Source organism: Mchenga conophoros, linkage group LG20 (assembly GCF_057382185.1).
Source record: "Mchenga conophoros isolate Kocher_MC1m ecotype Shallow Benthic linkage group LG20, M_conophoros_male_GT1.1, whole genome shotgun sequence".
Classification (NCBI taxonomy): domain Eukaryota; kingdom Metazoa; phylum Chordata; class Actinopteri; order Cichliformes; family Cichlidae; genus Mchenga; species Mchenga conophoros.
Genome location: NC_140545.1, coordinates 5,173,847 through 5,193,195, shown reverse-complemented (window position 1 = coordinate 5,193,195; position 19,349 = coordinate 5,173,847). Strand labels below are relative to the sequence as shown.

Sequence of the window (19,349 nt, the reverse complement as noted above, 5' to 3'; positions counted from 1 at the left end):
CAAAGGCAGAGCAGGATTAATAGAGTTAGAGCATCTAAAAAGGCACTTTAAAAAAAACCCACTTTCTTTATATGTCAGTCTGTTTAAAAAGGCACACGATTGACTGGTGCTTCAAGTTATTCCTCAAGTGGTCTTTTGATTCCAGATCTAGGCCAATGATGCGTTGTAACAAAATGCTTTGAGGTAAACATGATCGTGCCAAAGAAAACTGATTCTCCAATCCTACCGTGCAGCTTAACAGTACGTAGATAAAACACTGGGTGTGTTCTGTTCCTAAAGTGGGCACCAACAAAAATGCGTATTGGACACGTCACTATGTTCATGTCACAGTGGCCATTTAAAAAAAAAAACAACAAAAAAAAACACAACACTCTACTTTCATCAATACTAAAATGGCAATAATGTAAACTCAGAAATTCGACCGTGAAAGTAATTTGGCAAATCAAAGTGTGATTCATCAACTTGTCACACATGCTGATAAATGAAGAGTAGGCGTGACATGTTAAAAAAAATTATCTGTTGGCTTTGAATCCTTTGAATCCCAGTGACAGTGATGACAATGCACACGATGCACAAAACAAATGATAAAAATGTCATATGATGATACTGATGGTGATAAAATGTCTCTTTTTTTATATATATTTATATATAATACATACAATACTTGGATCAACCAGTAACACCGATCTAGTGCAATAGTCACAGTCACTTTTTGTCAGAGCTGTTGTGATCTGTAATGTGTTTGCCTACTAAAAGTCTGTCAATCTAGTTCCTCACTCCTCAAGTCCCACTCAGACCGTCGTCTCTCTGCTGGCTTTTAGGTTAGGAGCAGACATTTGCCTGCGCATTCGTGGAGGTGGCTGAAAGTTGACTGGATGGTTAGGATGGTCAGTGTGATGGTAATGCTGGTAACCATTGAAGCCGCCATCGGCATACATTGTGCCGTTATAGTGGCATGGCTGTTGGTGGTGGTGAGGCTGGGGATGTGCTGGCTGGTTCTGATAGTGGCGGGGCTGGTAGAAAGCCTGCGTATACCTCCTGTTGCTTTCAGACTGCTGCAGTGACTCCATGGAGCCCGAGGGACGCTGACGGTGATTAAAGGAGTTGCTGCGGCCTCGTTCGTGCAGCTGCTGATGTTGGTTGTTCCTATAGTTATGCCTGTGACCCTGGTTTAAACCTTGGTCTGAGTCCTTGCTTCTGCGCTGAACTGATGGGCTTTGCAGCGCTGGAGAGACTTGGATAACTGAAGCAGCCATCTTATCCATCTTATCGCTACACTGTACATCTTCTCCAGCTAGGCTTTCTGCCTCCTCTTCCTGTACAGCTTCTTTGGGCACCTTTAACTCTATAACCTGCTCATCTGTAATTATGATATGAGTACCCGGGCTCCACGAGTTACGGTGCTTTGGATTACTTTTGAAGGGGAAGCGTAATTTACGGTCTTCTGGTGGTATAAAGCGATGAGGCCCGGGATGCCGGCGGAGCTGCTTGGAGATCTCTTGTTGCTGTAGATTCTTGAGGCGCAGCTGCTCTTGACGCATCCAGCGCATGTGGCCTCGCTTTAGCGTTGAATCATCTGCCATACTTTGGCCTGTTAGTGAATCTGCATCTTCTTCGTCAGGCTTTTCAGGCACAGGTAGTTTTCCTTCCTGAGGGCTTGGAGTTCTTGCTTCACAAGTAGAGGGACCTACAATGGGAGGCTTTTCTTGGCCCTCTGGGGTTATGAGCGGTAGGACCTTTTCCATTTTAACCATCTTATTCCTGAGGGCACGGATCTCCTCATCCTTCATGTTATTCTGTTTCTTCACCTCCTGCAGGATGTCCTCGAGTTTATCAATGTGCACTTTTAGTTCGTCCATAACAACTCCTCCGGGTCGAGACCCATTGGTCATGACATCCTCAATGCGCTCGTCACCAACCCCTACAGTGTCCCAAACATCCCGAGCCACCGCCCTCCACGAGTCCCGCTCGTTGGGGTCCTTCTTGCCATAGCTAGCGCAAAGCTCCTTCATCTTTACAATAGCCAAAGCCTCGATTTCCTGCCGTGTGTGACGGAAGTCATTGAGCGCCACTTCGTAGCAGATTTCTTTGACTGCCTGGATCTTCAGGTCAGAGATGGTGACCCACTTAGAGTCCTTGGTGATGCGGCGCCGCTGAGGGATCTGGTACATTTTCACTGGCTCTCTTCTTTTCCCACTGCTGGGTAATCCACACTTTTTCACTATGGTTTGGAGCTTGCTGGGAGGTAGCTTTTCCCTCAGGGAAGTGATCAGTCTCCAGCTCTCTTCGCAAGACCTCTTATCTGAGTCATCCCCACTATCAGAGTCTCCATCCTTAAGAAAACAACACAGGACACAAACCAGATGGGTCCCCCCCAAAAAAAGGAGAAATTACAATGGGAAATCAGGGAGAGGATGAAAAGATGGCTTTTAAAAAAGAAAAGAATGAACATATAAATATGCAACAAGGGAACACCAACCACGAGTCAAAGTTATATCAGAAGATTACGTTCTGTCTTAAGCGCAGACAGCATTTCCAAATTCTGGATTTTTAACCAAAAGTGACAATTGCACTAATATTAGAAACACTTTGCATACATCATTATTATACAAGATGTATGGCAACATGCAAGATTATTTTTAAAGTTATGCTGAAAATAAAGCTATAGAAACGGGAAAAATTTATTCACAGAAACAGTGGCTTCCATTGACTTTCTTGTCAGTTTTCCCTCTCTAACTTCTCCACCGAAACGGCGCTGTGGATATAAATTCATGTTCAACACAACACTCGCTAAAACTTTTTATATGTCTGAAATGGATGTGTCCTTTTTGGACCTTATTGTTCCCAGTGTTGCATATTGATATTAAAGGTAAAGCATGTCTATCATGATTAGAAAGAAAATATCAATAGATGATAGTTGCTGATTGGAGCACATCTGTACTGTTTTGTGATATTCCTCTTCTTAGTGGAAAATTTTGTGAGCTGGATCCCAAACATGCTACAGCAGCATGCATGTAGATGAATTCTGGAGCTTTCCCCCTTTAGTCCAGAAGGTTTGAGTGGCTTTAGTATTAGTGGTAAGTTAGCAGACAGTGTTCTTGCAGTTGATCAGAAAGCCAGTAGAGAGAGGAGATGCAGAAGTGCGGATAAGTGTTAATCCACTACAAGAAAGTTGTTAGTTGGAGGGGAAAAAAAAAAAAAAAATGCAGTTTCTCATTTTTTTGGAGACAGCATACATTACAGATCACAACCAGTAGAGATCATTTCGATTGTGTGTATGAGACTGTACGTATCTTTGGGAAGAATTGGACATGTTATGTCCCTGGGAGTCTGAACCCTCTGTGTGTAATTCTGCACATATAAAACCACCAGGATGTGAACGAGGCCCCGTGATTCACTGAGTTAACTGTGAGCAGTGGTAACTGTTGTTCAGTCGTGCCCTCACAGATGCCAAAGAAGTCAATGAGAAACCACATTGTCACTATCTGTCAAAAACTACAGCAGAAATTGTTGTTATCACAATGCATTGTACATATCAGCAACTGCATTGAAGAGATGAAACTCAGGACAAAACAGAGTAAGAAAACTAGAGTAGAAATCTAATCCAAGCAAATCAACAGCCACTTCAGAGTTGACCAGCTCCGGCAAACACTGCAACTTAGTCCACAACCAGTACTGAATGAGTTAAGAAAACATGCTATTAAAATGAACCATGCAAAAGCAGCGTCACTTTTTAACATGTTTTTCGATGCTGATAAATGCTGAATCGGTTTTAAAGGAAATTTGATCTTCATATCAAATCAATTTTAGCTGCAAGTTGCTGTTTTGCAAGATTCAGATCCACTAAAGAAGACACAAGAAAGGGGAAAACAGGGGTTTGGAAAGGGGAAAGCTTTACAGTCTAATTCTTGCTCAATCAAGCTGCTACAGAAAAAATAAATAAATTGTTGAACACAAGAGGACAGCCAGTAAAAGCTTATCCGTCTCAAACCAGAAAAACTTCCATGCAAAAAGAACAGACATGCGCTAGGAGTAAAAGTGTGATTCACACATAAACATCTCAAAGTGTCAGAGCTCGGAGTGAGAATTAGTACTAGTGAGATTTAAAAGGACCAAATGAAACCACCATCCAAAGAAACAAGCTGTCAAATTGTAACTGATCGTAGCTTTGGAGATACTTTTACTTTGAAATCCACGAGAGATAGCCTGAAGTACATCAAAAATCACACAAAATATCCCAAACTAACACGTTCACTCAATAGGCTGCTTCTAGTAGCGATTTCATTAACTTTAACAAAAGGAAGAACTGACATTACAGCTCCTTTTACACCCACTCTGCACTTATTACTAACTGGTTTAAAACATCTTTGATAACAAAAAACAGAGTGAGTTCTTTAAATTCACAAAAGGGGCTTATTTGAACTCACCAGTCGCTGCTGCTCCAGAAGCTGATCGGCTTCTTCCTTCTCTTTTTTGTACAAGATTTCCATCTCAGTGAGTCTACACAGCAGAGTAAAATAAAAGTTTTGAAACACATCAAACAATCCACATTTAATGCCACACAACTACTCGCATATTTAAAATAAATGAACGTCATAGATTGCATACCTTTTCTCCATTTCCTGCTTCATGTCAATGCCCTGTTTCTCCAGGAGTTCTCTCTGAGCAAATGTCCAATCAACGGGCTCCACGGGGGTTTCGGCCGATGGCGTCTTCTCCCTTTCAGCTCTGGCCTGCTCTGGGTGGTTGAACCGGAACACGTGGTTCTTTCCCATAATGATGCGATTGCCTTAGAGAAGGCAGCACAAGCATGAAAGAAATTTCTTAAACGCTACAGGTCATAAATACATTTCATAATTTGGGCATTAAGAAATTAGTTACATCATATCTGCTTACAGACATCACACAAATGTTCACAGTTTGTATAGAAAACTTTCTACACACATACCTGAACGAAGCTGGATCGAGTCCTCAACACGCTTGCCGTTGACGTAGGTCTCCGATCCCTCGCAGGGCACCAGCATGACAATAACTTTAGCAAAAACAAACCAATCGCAAATCAATCATTCTGAATGACTCATCACCATTCAAAAAAAACAAACAAACAAACAAAAAAAAAAAAACCAAAAAGAAAAACCCACAAATACGTCACCCATTAGATGTAGTCTATATATTTATATACTCGTTTCATCAGTTCAAAAAAAAAAGGAAAAAAAAAAAAGGTTTCGTTTGTATGTGTTTAGGTGTTTTTAAAATCACACTATAAACATCTTGCTCAACTTAATTTAGCACACATTCAATACAAACACCTCCAAACACCAGCAGCCAGTATTATGTCTCACCATCTCCATTTGCATTCCTTTCGCTGCGGAAGTAGCAGTGTTCTTCCTTGATATGAGCACCGCTTAAAACAATGTCCTGTCTTCTCTCTGCGTCGGCCTGACCCACTCTGAAACAATCACAGAAGCCAGTTTGAGAGACTGCATACTGCTATACACATGCATTGTCAGCCATTTGTGCAAAAATGTACAGTTAGTGTTTCTGTAAGTTGAAATGTAACAACTGACTCAACAGAAAGAGTCTATACAGGGTACCAACAGGACAAAGAGGTGACATAAACAAAAGCAAAATGTATTCATTAGCAGATTTTAAGCCTGATCATAAAAAGACCCAGTAGTTTTCCAGACAACCTTGCCTGGGAGAGTTGCCAGAACTTTCCAAATCCACTGCGGCAGGGTCATTATTCGGGTTTAGGTTACCTTGTAATTCCGTCTTTGATGTAGTAGAGCAGACACTCAGACATGAGAGGATCCTCATTCAGGTTAACCAGGTGTGGGGTCTACAGATAAACACATGAAGCAGACAGTTTACCACAAAAACATTTCTAGAATTTCGCTGCTTTAATCAACATTCATAAGTGCAGAAACTGCCCCTGATGCTAGGATATTTTCATATCAAACAAATGCTTCTGTCTGCAAATGTAGACAGAAGCGGTCACATCAACACTGTCCTGACAACTCTGGAGTCTTATATTTCACAGAACTACTTCAAAAAGGATCCTGCAAGCTATTCCTCCAAAACACCAACCTTTTTAGGTGAGAATACCCCGTTAAAGTCTGCATAGAGATCGCAAGGCTAACCCGTGGAGCAGTGAGTGAAAGGAGAGAAAAGAAATTATGGAAGACAATCGGATGTGAACAAAGGACACACACACACACACACACACACACACACAAAGACTCACAAACTCATGAAGTGATGACGCGTGTTGTTTCAGGCACTAATGACTCTACTGACAAACAAACATAAACATATCTACCAGTTTTTAAGTCACTGCACTATAGCACTGCCTCTACTTGATGGAGTGAAGGGAACATGCCACTGCTTGTAATTTCATAAGGATCTGATAGCACTGAGAGCATCTACAGGAAAAAAAAAAATAAGACTGCAAATGATCCAGCAGAGTAAAAGTACAAAACAATGAGCAGAAAAAGTGTAGATCTGGACCATGCACATAAAATGTCTATTAAAGACTAAACTGTCTAAAGTGGGGCTATTTCTAATGCGGGAAATGTAGTTCTGCCAGCTTATTTGGTTAAACAAACCTTTTTGGTGGCAAAACAATCAAAAGGCTCGTCAAATGGCCCTTCATCGCTAAGCTGAGTATGTGAAGGAAGCAAATAAGAAGTGGAAAGAAAGACAGAATGATAAAGAAAAAAACCCCAGGAAGGGTTCTCATGGAAAAAGACAGTGAGGTAAAGTGAAGTGATGGAGGAAGGATGTGCTTCACCACCAGTGGGAATGTTGACACTGTGCGCTCCCACCCAGTCTGTCATACCTTTTTAGGAGAGAATACACCCAAAGTGCCTCCATCTTCACGGATTGCCACGCCCATCTCTGCAAGCAAAGCCTCCCTGAAATACAGCCAAAAAACATTTGTACACTCAGTGAAAGCATTCGTTATTTGTCTTTTATTCTTGCTGCAACATACACTGTGTGCACTTCTTTTTTCCCCACTAAAGATCGTTTGTGCTGGTAACTCGAAGAGGATGAGAACCGATGGTGTGCAACGTTGGAGTAAGTGATTTGTAGCATGACAACCGGCTGAGAATGGCACCAGTTAGACTCTATGGACAGACGGTAGCATGGTTGATGTCTGAGAGGGGTGTTTGTGCAGCCGAGTGTGACGACAAAGGAGGACAGTGAAATGGACAGAACTAGTGCAGAGATGGAAAAAAAGGTGGGAGAGAAAAGTAAAACAGACAGCACAGAGGGATGAAGAGAGAGAGTAAAGTACTAGGGGAAAACTAAAGGTTTGGTTACAGTTCTTAAGATGTGATATTTGACAGTGTTGAAAATTAATTGTGCTCATAGAGAGAGGGGGATAGATAAATCATGACCAACAAAGAGGGAGAAGACAAGAATATCCTATACAAAAAAAGGGGGGTAATAGTCACATTTAGCCACACATGCTGAGTAACAAACAAACAAAGCTTCAGAGAGCTAGAATGAGAAGGAACGTGGCCAATCACAGCATCAGGTGGGAGTGAACGTCAAATTGCAGATAATGGATGACAGACATCCCTCTATGTGACGTCTGAGAGGTGTGTCGGGGGAAGTTTCCAATGCTATCAGAGCATTTGACACACAGTTGAGACAGACCGCACACCCCTTTAAGACTGACAGGATGCAATGAGGAAGACTTTAATGCACACGTTGGACAGACACCTTCCCCCTCGGGAAATAAAGATGGAAATGAACAAACACTGTCTGCCTGTACTGACCTCTCCATGCGGATTGCCTCAGTCTTTCGCAGTTTCTCCTCCCAGGTTTCATTGAGCTCAGCAATGATCTTTTCTGATTCCTGAACAAAGGGGAAATTATGAGAAAAACCAAACCGGTGTAATATAAAAGTAACTATTAGCAGTGTATTGGAGGCAGGAACAAGCGCACCAACCTGGATTTGGGAGATTACCTTTGCCTCATCACTGTCAAATGTTTATGTGTAATGTTTATACTTTCCCTTCACAAAATAAACTTGTATATTCAACGTGATTATGACTTATTTTCTTGCGTTTAGAGTCCCAAAAATAGTTTCAGCACTGATAGAGAACGCTGTTCCTAACTATTAAAGCCTAAAGCTGATAAGACTGAATCTATTTTGGTCTGATTTCCACCGTATTTGCGTTGGTGCTTGACGTCATTGGATGACAGACGGGACCGGGCACCACGGTTGCCATGGAAACTGCAGCTCCTCATGGCTGTGGATGTTGCAATCTTATGTGCTACCCTATCTACAGAGTGTGAGAGACTGCTGTGAGTGGGAGGCATATAAGGCTCGGTAGCTGCGTGACGACCGATACGCAAGGCAGGGTTTTAATAAAGGCTGTATGTGGCGTAAAATTAAACAGCCATCTTAACGTTAAACAAATATATTGAATAAGTTACAGTTTCTCCCTTTTTATCTTATTTCACGTTACTGTGAATTTCTTGACTTCTAATAAATTTTGTATATTTAATCATAAAAAATAAAGCTGCATCTCTACATTTATATACACTGTGGATAAAATACACTTTTTAACAATTAAAAACAAGCCTGTTGTCCCGTGTGGCATTGAAAAAGTCCGCAATTACTTTATTATTTTTGCCATATTAACCATGAAACCAGCAGTTAAGACCAATAGTTGTTTTTTTTTTTCTTTTCTTCAAGCCTCTATTGGTTAGAGCAGAGGTGTCAAACATAAGGTCCAGGGGCCAGAATTGGCCCAGCAAAGGCTCCAAAACCGCCCTACTAATAAAGACGTCCCTCAACGATATTCAAACAGAAAATTTTCTGTGATTTAAGAAAAACTTTCGTTTTATAATTACAGGATAGTCTGGGCAGTAACTGAACTTTTGATTTTTTTATTTTACGCATTTATTTCTTACAATTTAAGTCCAGAGTTTTGCTGACAGACTTATTTTCCTACAGTTACATTACTCCTTTATGTAGGAAAACTTAGATATTGTTGAAATTATATTTATTTTTCTTATAATTGCATATCTCAGCAAATAAATACATAGTTGTAAATGTCTTATTCCACTAACAGAAAGAGGAGTTCCACTTAAGATCAAAGCTCTGTATGTGGGCCAGGGTATAAAATGAGATATCTGGGATACACCTTTAAGTGGCCGGAGTAGGAAGATGGCTGCGGGACTTTTAACTTTCCTAACAACAAACAGTCAGTGTGATTTTAAAAGTGCTGCATACACCATTGTCTGCTTTACCTTGAGTCTTTCAATGGCCTCCTCCCCTCCAGGCGTGGACATGATTCGCTCTTGGATGCTGGTGACTGACTGAAGGCCCCCCTGGCTGCACAGCGAGCCAGAAGACGGCGAGGCTGTCAGGGAACCAATAGGGGCTGTGGAGAAATGGCCAGGGCGTTGGTTCTCTGAGGCTATCAAGTATCTATTCTTATTGTTCTGAATGTCTTTGAGGTCTGAGCCAACAACAAGAAAGAGAGAGGGAGAAGGAAGATAACACAGAAAGAGGAGGGATAGGCCAAGAAAGGTTTGAAGGAATAAAACACATAAAAATGGAATAACGAAATACCAAATAGAAAGAAGGAAAGAAAGTAACAGGGGGGGGGGCAGATGGGGAAAGAGAAAGGACAAAGGGGAGGAAAGACCAATGTAAGACACACATTTTACGTTGTAGGGTTTAGACAAACACCCAGCATGATAGTCAGCTACAGACAGCAGCAGTTTTCACTCCAGGCAGTTACGCTCCAACTCATCATCTTCCAGAGAAAACGCATTAGATTTCAGCCTTTAATAACCAGTTTAAAGGGCGGCTTTTATGGTGGTCACAATTACAGTGGAGAGCAATTAACTCTGAGCTCTTAATTTGTAGTATGTTTGGAAGAAATAGGGAGGTGTCACTTTGTTGCTTCTGTGTATGTGTGAACGAGGGTGAACACACTGTGTGAAAACTGCTATCACGAGTATCGGCTACAGGATGGGAGGGAGATGGAGACTGCAAGAAGGTCCAGCAGGAGGACAGAGGAGAGACGTGGACACATGCTGGCAAAGAAAGTTCAGCCTGGAGTTGATTAGATTAATTCACAGCACACGCGCCATACGCACACAGCATCCGCCATAACAAAAGCCACAGCAGCCTCACTCAAAGGTCAGGTAGCTCATGTCAATATAATGACCTCAAGGGCCTCTGAGGCAACACACAAGTGAGCTCTTTAAGGACCAAACTAAATCAAAGTGATATTAGAAAAGGGTAAATATTCTGGGGGATGATGACTTTCTTGAGATATGGGCTTTTTTTCTCCAAAAACACACCCAACTATAGCTTGAGCTAGTTAACTATTTGCCCTGCACATCAGATGGTGCAGAAACATTTTTAAGGTTAAGATGTTAGGGATGCTTGAGAATACAACAGAAAGCACACTAGCAAACTAGTCACTCTACTAACTACTAAAGTGCACAAAGTTAGTCAAATCTTTACACAAACACCTCTGGTGCCTCTATATAGAAATACAAAAATTAAGCACCTTTCCGTCTGTAGCTCTGAGCCTCAGTTTGAGAACTCAGAAGGGGCATTTTAAAGCTTTGGGCACCGTCACCTGCTGGGGATGATTAGTGAAAGAAAACAAAATAAAAAGCAGAATGAATAACCGGGATTAAAATAAGCTTAAAGAGTGCGAGTCATAGGTAGTGAGACATTATTATGAAACGATGCATTTGCATTTTGAGGCCAGGGAAAACTAAAGGGCTACTCTAAAATGGATCTGAGCCTGTAAGTAGCTGCCTCCCCCCCTGTCATTCTGAAAAACGTAACAAAAAAATAACAATAAAGCGCAAAGCATACTAACCTACTGCCATGCTTACTCTTGCCAGTTATAAGAACACCTATGGAAACCTTGCATTTCTGGGACTCTATTAAGCTTTTGCTTTTTTAAAAAAAAAAACAAAGGCACTTACATGCAAAGCTGGTAGCAGATTCAATATACAGGTAATGGGGTTCATAAGCAATGTTAGCTACTATAATTAGGGCAAATAGTGATATACAGTGCAAGTCTACCACACATATACACACATTTGATTCCACTTCCTGGACAATCATCCCCCATAGGATCAACTGAGGGGAAGCAGGAAAAGATGAGAAGGGTCAGAGGTCAGCACCAGTAGAATAGGAGGAACAGATATTTTTTATGTTGTTTTTTTTGGGGGGGCTGGATAAACAATAACAAAGCTGAGAAGAAACGTCACGATATGTTTTGCTAAGTGCTACGCTATTAGACGTGATCTATGCAGGCATTAGCAAGTAGTCAGGTTATTCATCACTTCAGCTATTAGAAGTCATTAATGGGTATATTATGTATCTAATTGACAAGGCTATGAGCCATTACTCCTGCATATAGCAAATGATATTTTAGTGCAGTTTTGAGTGACTACATGTGTTGTCAAACAATCAGTCAAACACATACAACCTTAAATATACTACATATTTGACGTTCTATACATGACTGCACTGAGGCATAATAAACCTTTATTGAGGTAAACTTGTTAAAAGCTGCTTCATTCTTTGTTTTTAGTGATGTACCAGCCACAAGTACAAGCACTGAGATGAAAACGTTAGATGGCTGAGAGTAACGAGACAGTAATGAAGATAGAAGACGTTGCCAGTTTGTGGTGGGCCCTGACAGAGAAGGTCGCTGGCTGCAGATACGACCAGCTGAGACAGCATAAAACTCACTGTCCAGAATGTCTCCCAGGCCCTGGGCACGGAGCAGTTCCTTCAGCCGGGCCACTTCATCCTTCAGATCGCGCACCAGCTTATTGTTGGGATCCTCATTGATGACAGCATTGCATTTGATGTTCTTGGCGCGGTCAGCATAGCTAAAAACATAATAAAACAAATAATTTTAAGTGTAATTCAAACAATCACAATCACAATCTTCCTCCAGGACAGAAAGCTTACCGCAGAGTGCTGAGGGTTTCATCGTAGTTTATGTCTGCAGGACTGAGGGCAGCTACCATGGCTGTTCTGGAGTTCCCACCTGATAAAAGATCAGTAGAGATGTCAGATAAGCATTGAGGACCAAACATGACCAAAGGCACATAGAATTTCTATGAAAATACAACACTTTTTAAAAGCTCGTCAAATGAAATACATTTTTTGTGTAATCAAGAGCTTCATTAGACTAAATCTAAGATACACTGCGCACTTTTTGTGACACGTCTGGACCAAGGAGGTGAGCCGACTATGCTCTTCTTAAAACTTCCTGAGTGCAATGTAGACTATTTCAAGTCTTTTCTTTTTTCAATCCTGACAGCATATTCCATTATGCAAATGGCTCAATTTCTCTGGCTTTTCATACGTAATTTACTGGCAAACCACTATTGTCACATAGTAATGTCAATTAATCAAGTGATACTAATATCCATACCGAGGTTCTCCCTCAGCAGCCATGTCAGAACAGAGTCCCTGTATGGGATGAAATCACTCTTCTTCTTCTTCTTGCTCTGCGGTAAGCAAAAAATAAATCAATCAATATATGAGTAAAAATGAGCTGATGTAATGATGTACAAATTATGGAAACGACTGGAGGCTGTGCAATATTATGTTGTAATAGAAAAAAAAAAAGATCCTTATGTGTAAGGGTCAATATGTCAGGTAAAATGAGGAGAGAGTTAATTTGACATGCATTTGCTCTTGTGCACGGATTGAGGGTTTAAGGTTTAAAGTGATAAAACTGATAACAGCTAAATATCTGCAACTTCATTGCTGCACATGACCAAAGGCTGTCAAATCTGTCTCATGGGATGAATGACAGGTTAGTGGTTTAGCTGTGAAAGGGTTTACCTTGCTGGTACAATTATCCTGTGCAAGTAAGCATTACAAGGACAAGAGAAGAGAGAACAGAAGGGCAGACATTACAGCATGCCAGGCTACAAACATGAATTCCTTTTGAAGGTAGGGTCAAGTTGTAGAGGATAAGAGAACGACTGCAAAGAAGGAGGAGGAGAGAAATAAAGGAAATAAAATCAAGTGTAAGACTCACCACTTCAGCCAAGGCAGAGATAACCTTTCCTAACGTGGTGAGAGACTTGTTGATGTTTGCTCCTTCCTGCAAGCACAGACAAAAAACAAAAACAGAATAAAATTACACAGATTTCCAGGTTGTACAAGCCATTTTTTTTAATGTGATTCCAAGGTGTTTGGGAAGATCGGAGTCTTACCTTTAGCCTGGTACCTTTAGCTCCAGTTGAATCTGCTCGCTCACTGCCTGCCAAGTCTACCAGACTAATTTTACTGACCTAAAGGGAGGGAGTAAATGCATTAGATGCATCAGGCCTATAATAATGTGCATTTAATAGGGTGGGTAGAGAAAATAAATAAATAAAATACAGCTCTTAGCTTCACCAATGCCAAATCTAAATTTCTGCATAATGTTGACCACATCAGAAAAAAAGATAGGAGCACAGTGCAGCACTTGGATGATGTACAGACTCCTCATACCAAAGCTACTGCATGACACAGGTTAGCATCTTATGAACAGCCTGGACACAGTAATGAGCTGAGCATCAGCGACAAAGCACGCACTATAAAACTTGACCAGCTCTGGTGAGGTGAAGAAATAGCTCTGTCAGTGTAATCTATTACAAAAGATGTGTTCCATTACTGCAACAGAAACAGCACTGCTGGAGGTATGACGTAAAAAAATGAAAGCTCCACTTTCACTTTATTTATAGTTTTTATGTCAAGGAAAACGTATGCCTGGTGCTCCCGAGCCAAGCAGCAGATTCACACAAATCACATTAGAAAATAATTTATAAAGGAAATCAATGCTAAATGCAAAACTTTTTTGCATTTAGCATTTTTGCATTTAGAAAACAGAGACAAATTCCAGTTTAATGGTTTAAATCCCACCATAAAAATCTGCAGAATGAATTGTTGAACACATTCAAAGCATTTGGGGGCATTCCTGTCAAGTGAGATGGAGCAAGGGTGTAAAATCTAACAGAGTGGCCACATACAATAGGCATTGTTTTCAGTAACACAGCGGTCTTTGTTCCTCCACAGTCTGAGGAAATTCTAAAAGTCAAATCTAAAATGGCTCTCTCTCTTTTTTTTTCCCCCTGCCTCCTGTGACCACTAACTTCAGGAGACTAAAGGACCAAAGAAAGCTTTTAACCCATTTTTCAGTCTAAATAAAACAGCATAAAGAAATTCATCTCTAACAAACACAAGGAAGGAACTTTAAGTGTATTTGAGTGTGAATGTTTTCCAACTAATTATAAACAAAGAGGGCGACTGTTTTCCTGCTCTGACCTTTTCTGTGGAGAGGTCCGTCTCGCTGTCGTGTTTCCTCTGAGTGAAGACAATGGTGAAAACAGCATGGGACCTGCTGCTTGTCTCGTTCATGTTGGTGGCAGCCACAGTTCTGGAGTTTAGCACATATGGGCACAGTTAGGAAATAAACAGTATGATTTCTGAGCACCTTAATAACCACACAATATTCTTTTAAAGGAAAATTAATTCCTAATTCTTAGTCTTGGCTATTACTAGCGCTATCATCAGTGGGTTTTACACCTATTAGAGTGAAGTAAATCTAAAGGATTACTTTGTGCGGCGGAGGTGGATAATAACGCGAGGACGCCAAACACAAACACATGAGGAGTGCTTAGAGGGATAGTCACAGGGGAGATATGGGCTTTACGTGGCATGTTCTAGAAATAAGCCTTCTAAGTCAGCACAGTGAGATTATGGCAGGGTTCACTCCTCCTCACACGAGCCCTCGTGCACGCGCACATTTCATTGAAAAATACTCATTACCTGCCAGGTCAAGCTTGACATGCGGTTATATTTAAAAAAAAAATAAAAATAAAAAATTAAGGCGGTAACACAGTGAAGGCTGAGCTGTCTTGCTGTTTAACAATTCAACCCTTGCAAATGAGTCATACAAGAACATTTCCTCAATCAAAGCTAATTTTTATCTTTTATCAACCTGACTGACCGTTGATTATCAGATCACCACAGCTGTCGCCACAACTTTAGCCCCTCCCGCTCCTTCCTGTGATCTCAGCATGATCTCAGGGCTTAGCTCACCTGGCCTTGTTGCCAGCATCCATCAGGTCAGCGATGTCTGTGTAGGAGGTGACAGCTAGCTTGGACAGATCCTCTACATAGGGACCCAACAGCGGGTGTTCTCGGACTCGTAGGTTCCCTTTGTTCTTGGGGTTGAGCAAATCTCGGACGCGCTCGCAGTAGATCTCCATGTAACTGACCTGGAAACAATTTCAGAAGTACAGAGAGTAATTTCAGGTGCTCCAGGTTGAATATATTAAGCTAATATTGTGCAGCTCTGTACAAAGAATATATATTAATGTCACTATTGATATATATAAGAGGAGGTATTTGCATGCATATATTAAGGTCAGAGAACATAAGATATACTTTATTTATCCCAGATTTGGGAAATTATCCGGATCACAATCGCACCTCAACTTCACAGTCACACTTTTGTTTTCCCAATTTTACTGGCAGAGATTTGCAAAGAAAACCATGCAGTATGTGACTGAAGTCTGGGAAATGCTCAGGAAAGAGCAGCGAACACAAAAAGTTGGGGGCAGAGGTGAACCATGAGGACTACAGATACCAAAGAAGAATGATACTCACCTCTACTGAGTAGGAGAGCTCCTCTTTGTTGCCGTCCTCATTGATCTTCTCAAACAGATCTTCACACAGCTGAGTGGCAAAGAAAAAAAGCATTTTAGTTCAAATGACGGCATCCGCAGATATAAAAGAGGCGATAAATAGGTGTGAGATCTGTGGGCTTCTTATAAAGCAAACATTTAAATAGTTATAGCCTGAAAACCTAAAATTGTAAACTTTGGCCAAATGTCATTCACTTTCCACACCGCTCTAAATTGCTTTCAGTGTGGTTGCAGCTTAAAGGACTTAAAGTTGTTTCAGTTCTTCTATTTTAGACTGTTTAAATATTCTGAAAGGTGAATTTAGAAACTTTCTATCCATTAGATCTGACAATCTGATCAAAGGAGGGGAAAGAGCCAGATCAAAGCTTTGGGAGAGGACACCTTTGTCATTACATACATTATTTAAGTGTATAAAAAAAATCTGTTATGCATATATTTTTCAGGCTTTTCATCATAAACAAGGCACTACGTGTAATATTTCCAGAGCTCTGATGGTCTAAGATGTGTACAGAATTAGTAGATTAAATGGACTCAGCAGTTTGCGAGTTGTACTATACATTCAAGGCTCTAAATGAGCAGGAATAGTAAACAGACTACAAGACAAGGGATTGCATTATTTGTCTTAGTCTCTGCAGTGCAGTGAATGGTGAATGAGGTTTTGTTGAACAAACCATGGGAATGATTCCTTCCTGCCCCTCCTCCTGCTTGCCCATCATGGTGTAGGATTTGCCAGCTCCTGTCTGGCCATAAGCAAAGATGCAGACGTTATAACCCTCAAAAGCATGCTGCAGCATTTCCTTTCCAATGTCATTGTACACAAGGTTCTGTGAGGCAAAGCAGGGGTCATCGGGCTGCAATAAAAAGAGAAAAATATATTTAAATATATGTAGCATCACAATAAGATTTGCATATTTTCTTTGCTTTTAGTGATTAGAGTTAAAACTCACAGAGGTATGAGACCAATAGGAGTAATCAAAACTGAAGGTCTTTGCTGGTTCCTTTGGGGCTTTGGGGTTGAGGATAGCTGTGGAGGAGGAACAAAATTAGTAATGGGGTTGATATTTTCTAGATTGAAAGTTGAAGTGACACAAAAACTACTCGCATGTTCTGTTATTTTAAAAAGCTGCCTTTAGTTAGTTTATGATGTCTTCTACAGAATTCTTTAGTTGTGTTTCTTCAACCAAAAGCAGCTTCTGTGCTCAATAATATATATAACCATGCATTCCTCATGTTTTCCCCTCATGTCTTTCCTACATTTCTTTTTAAAGTAAATAAATAAACAAAGACTGTAAATTTAAATTGGAGTTACTAAATAGACCCAAATGATAAGATATATATATATATATATATATGTGATCCTGGTTGGCAAATAGCAGCTACCTCAGGTTCCTGTTCCTCAATTAGAGAGATATTTTTGGCAATGCAAGTCACATGAAACAGTGGCAGACTACGAGATGCTGGCTTCTTTTTTTTTGAGAACTGCAACTGTTGCAGCAAGCTCTGCCACATATGGTTTATCCTTAACCAGTGTTTTAATCATCATCATTAAGATTTTCATTCAAACTGTCATTTTGTAATGATGTCGAACACCAGCCTACTTCAATCACACCACTTCACCTGCTCTCGCTCAACACTACTCAGCCATTCCCCGTCGCCACATGGACAGTTTTTAATGAACAGAAATCTGCTGCCATGCCTGGCATGTCACACTTCTCAACCATGCTGGTTGGTACTGCCGGTGACAAGTGCACTAGATTTCACACTGGATATGTGACAGGCAGAAAGCGGGATGTTAATTTACTATAAGATAACCACAGAAATCACTCCTCTTAGACAAACTAAACTTTAGGGATTAGAGTTGTTTTGTGCCATGGCTGCAGCAAGAGACTTTGCTCAGGCCAGGCAGACAAATGCATACCACCACCTTTAGAAGTGAGGAGGAAGTGGGAGAGGAAGGAGTGAGAAAGAGGCTAGTGAAAGAAGGGTTTGGAGAGACTAAAATAATGCGAGTGCTCAAGGCCCTAGCAACAGTCCAAACAGATCAACAACAGAAACCGAAGGCAGGACAAAAGGGAAAAAACTATCTGCGCCTTAGTAAGAATGCTACAGTCTGTGAGCGTAAGTATTTAGAGCATTTTCAATCTTTCCAGGGAAGTCTGCAGAAGCAGTCACAAAGGAATAATTAGCATTGTGTGATGCCCTGTGCTAATGGGCAAATTAAAGCCAGGTTTGGCTCCTCAACATGACGGTGCTTGAGAGGCTTTTGCATCAAGATGTCGCCAGCAGAGTGCCTTGTGTGCTCAGAGGATTTCAGCGCGCTTATCAATAATGCAGGAGATCTGGAGAGTCGGGGATAGCATATCGTCCTCCATGGGTCACAGGCTGACAGAAAAGCACAGCATGTCCTCAGAAACCAGAACACTAACTGCTTCATGCTAAAACTATGATGATTAAAGCAGCAGCTATTTCACTGAAGCTCATATAGATTCATGCAAAAATAATCCATTTGACTGTGCACTCTACAATCTTTGAACAGGTTAAGGTGCGCAGGCAGAGTAGCAGCTTCCATATTGGGCACTGGAAGAGGATACAGCGAGACAGGCTGCTAAATAAATCCCAATTTCAACTTTGACCTGCCTCCAAAGGGAAATTGGAGACTGGGGATGAAGAAATGAAGGGGGATTTAGGTTACCAGTGCCCTTATTCGCCTTTCCTGGAACAATCTACAGTGGCTATTAATGAGAAAGCAGCCTAAGCTCTGATTCAGTGTCAATGAGGCAACTAAGCATTAAAAACAGAAACATGATGAGAGAGTTCCACATGTGGGGGAATTTAGACAGCGATATTCCTATTATAGGACAGAAGTCTGATGGTGACAAACTCTACCATACAGGGAATCAGCATTAAACAAGCTTTTTAATCTTGGACTCTCTCAATCTTCCCAAGTTCAATCTTGGACAAGACACTACATGGTAGCAACTACTAGGAGATTGATCAGCTCCTTAATATGAATCATGCTCATGTAGTACAATTATCTCATTCAATAGCTCACAACATTGCTCCCAGAAAGGAGAGCTGGTTCACCCATGTGGTGTCATCAGTGTGTCATAAGAGTGGGTCTCTTCTGTAAGAGCCTGTAAAGGTGTTCTGAGGTCAAGATACCCACACCTTCAAAAATGGGGCTCTAACTAGTGCTGCATCTGCACATAAAGGATACCAATGGCAACGGTTACATATTCACAGTCTGGCTTTTATTTACACATTGTGTTGAAAGAAGTAAAAAGAAAAAAAAACCCACACCACTCTAATATTTGTTCATGATATTGGTTTGATACTGACTGAAATAGCTGGGTTGGGTGTCTGTGGTACTGTGACAACAGGGAGCCATCTATTTTATTCAAATATAAGTTATTCTATGTTTGGTTTGCTGTGCTGTGTGTGACCAGGGGTGCACTAGGTCCTAGAAAGAGAGCTTACACAGCATGGAGGAAGCTAACAGCAAACTATTTGGAGTTCAAGATATTTCATGCTTGCTACGCCAACAAGTTTGATTTGTTTTTTGTTGCTTTGCAGCAGTTTGTGAATTTATGTTAGCAAATGGTGTTTGCTAATGGTGCTTTTGCTAGCTAGCCAGG

General features: G+C 41.0%; 1 protein-coding gene across 27 annotated transcripts in view; it reads right to left on the bottom strand.

Moving 5' to 3' along the window:
• kif1b (kinesin family member 1B) overlaps nt 1–19,349 on the bottom strand; it is a 67,689-nt gene that overhangs the window by 22,537 nt on the left and 25,803 nt on the right. For 6 of the 27 annotated variants that reach the window (XM_085260514.1, XM_085260518.1, XM_085260530.1 and 3 more), the window contains exons 3-25: nt 16,662–16,738; nt 16,386–16,565; nt 15,677–15,745; nt 15,107–15,285; nt 14,330–14,441; nt 13,237–13,314; nt 13,059–13,124; nt 12,860–12,877; nt 12,444–12,519; nt 11,975–12,053; nt 11,750–11,892; nt 11,090–11,131; nt 10,545–10,619; nt 9,268–9,479; nt 7,785–7,864; nt 6,839–6,914; nt 6,606–6,659; nt 6,088–6,135; nt 5,760–5,839; nt 5,343–5,449; nt 4,949–5,032; nt 4,609–4,789; nt 4,428–4,500 (exon numbers count right to left, since the gene is read on the bottom strand). In XM_085260514.1, coding sequence (XP_085116640.1) covers nt 4,428–4,500; nt 4,609–4,789; nt 4,949–5,032; nt 5,343–5,449; nt 5,760–5,839; nt 6,088–6,135; nt 6,606–6,659; nt 6,839–6,914; nt 7,785–7,864; nt 9,268–9,479; nt 10,545–10,619; nt 11,090–11,131; nt 11,750–11,892; nt 11,975–12,053; nt 12,444–12,519; nt 12,860–12,877; nt 13,059–13,124; nt 13,237–13,314; nt 14,330–14,441; nt 15,107–15,285; nt 15,677–15,745; nt 16,386–16,565; nt 16,662–16,738 — 2,189 coding nt within the window. The remainder of the gene's footprint in view (nt 1–4,427; nt 4,501–4,608; nt 4,790–4,948; nt 5,033–5,342; nt 5,450–5,759; nt 5,840–6,087; nt 6,136–6,605; nt 6,660–6,838; nt 6,915–7,784; nt 7,865–9,267; nt 9,480–10,544; nt 10,620–11,089; nt 11,132–11,749; nt 11,893–11,974; nt 12,054–12,443; nt 12,520–12,859; nt 12,878–13,058; nt 13,125–13,236; nt 13,315–14,329; nt 14,442–15,106; nt 15,286–15,676; nt 15,746–16,385; nt 16,566–16,661; nt 16,739–19,349) is intronic. The other 21 variants (XM_085260532.1, XM_085260541.1, XM_085260538.1 and 18 more) reach the window with 12 other exon arrangements.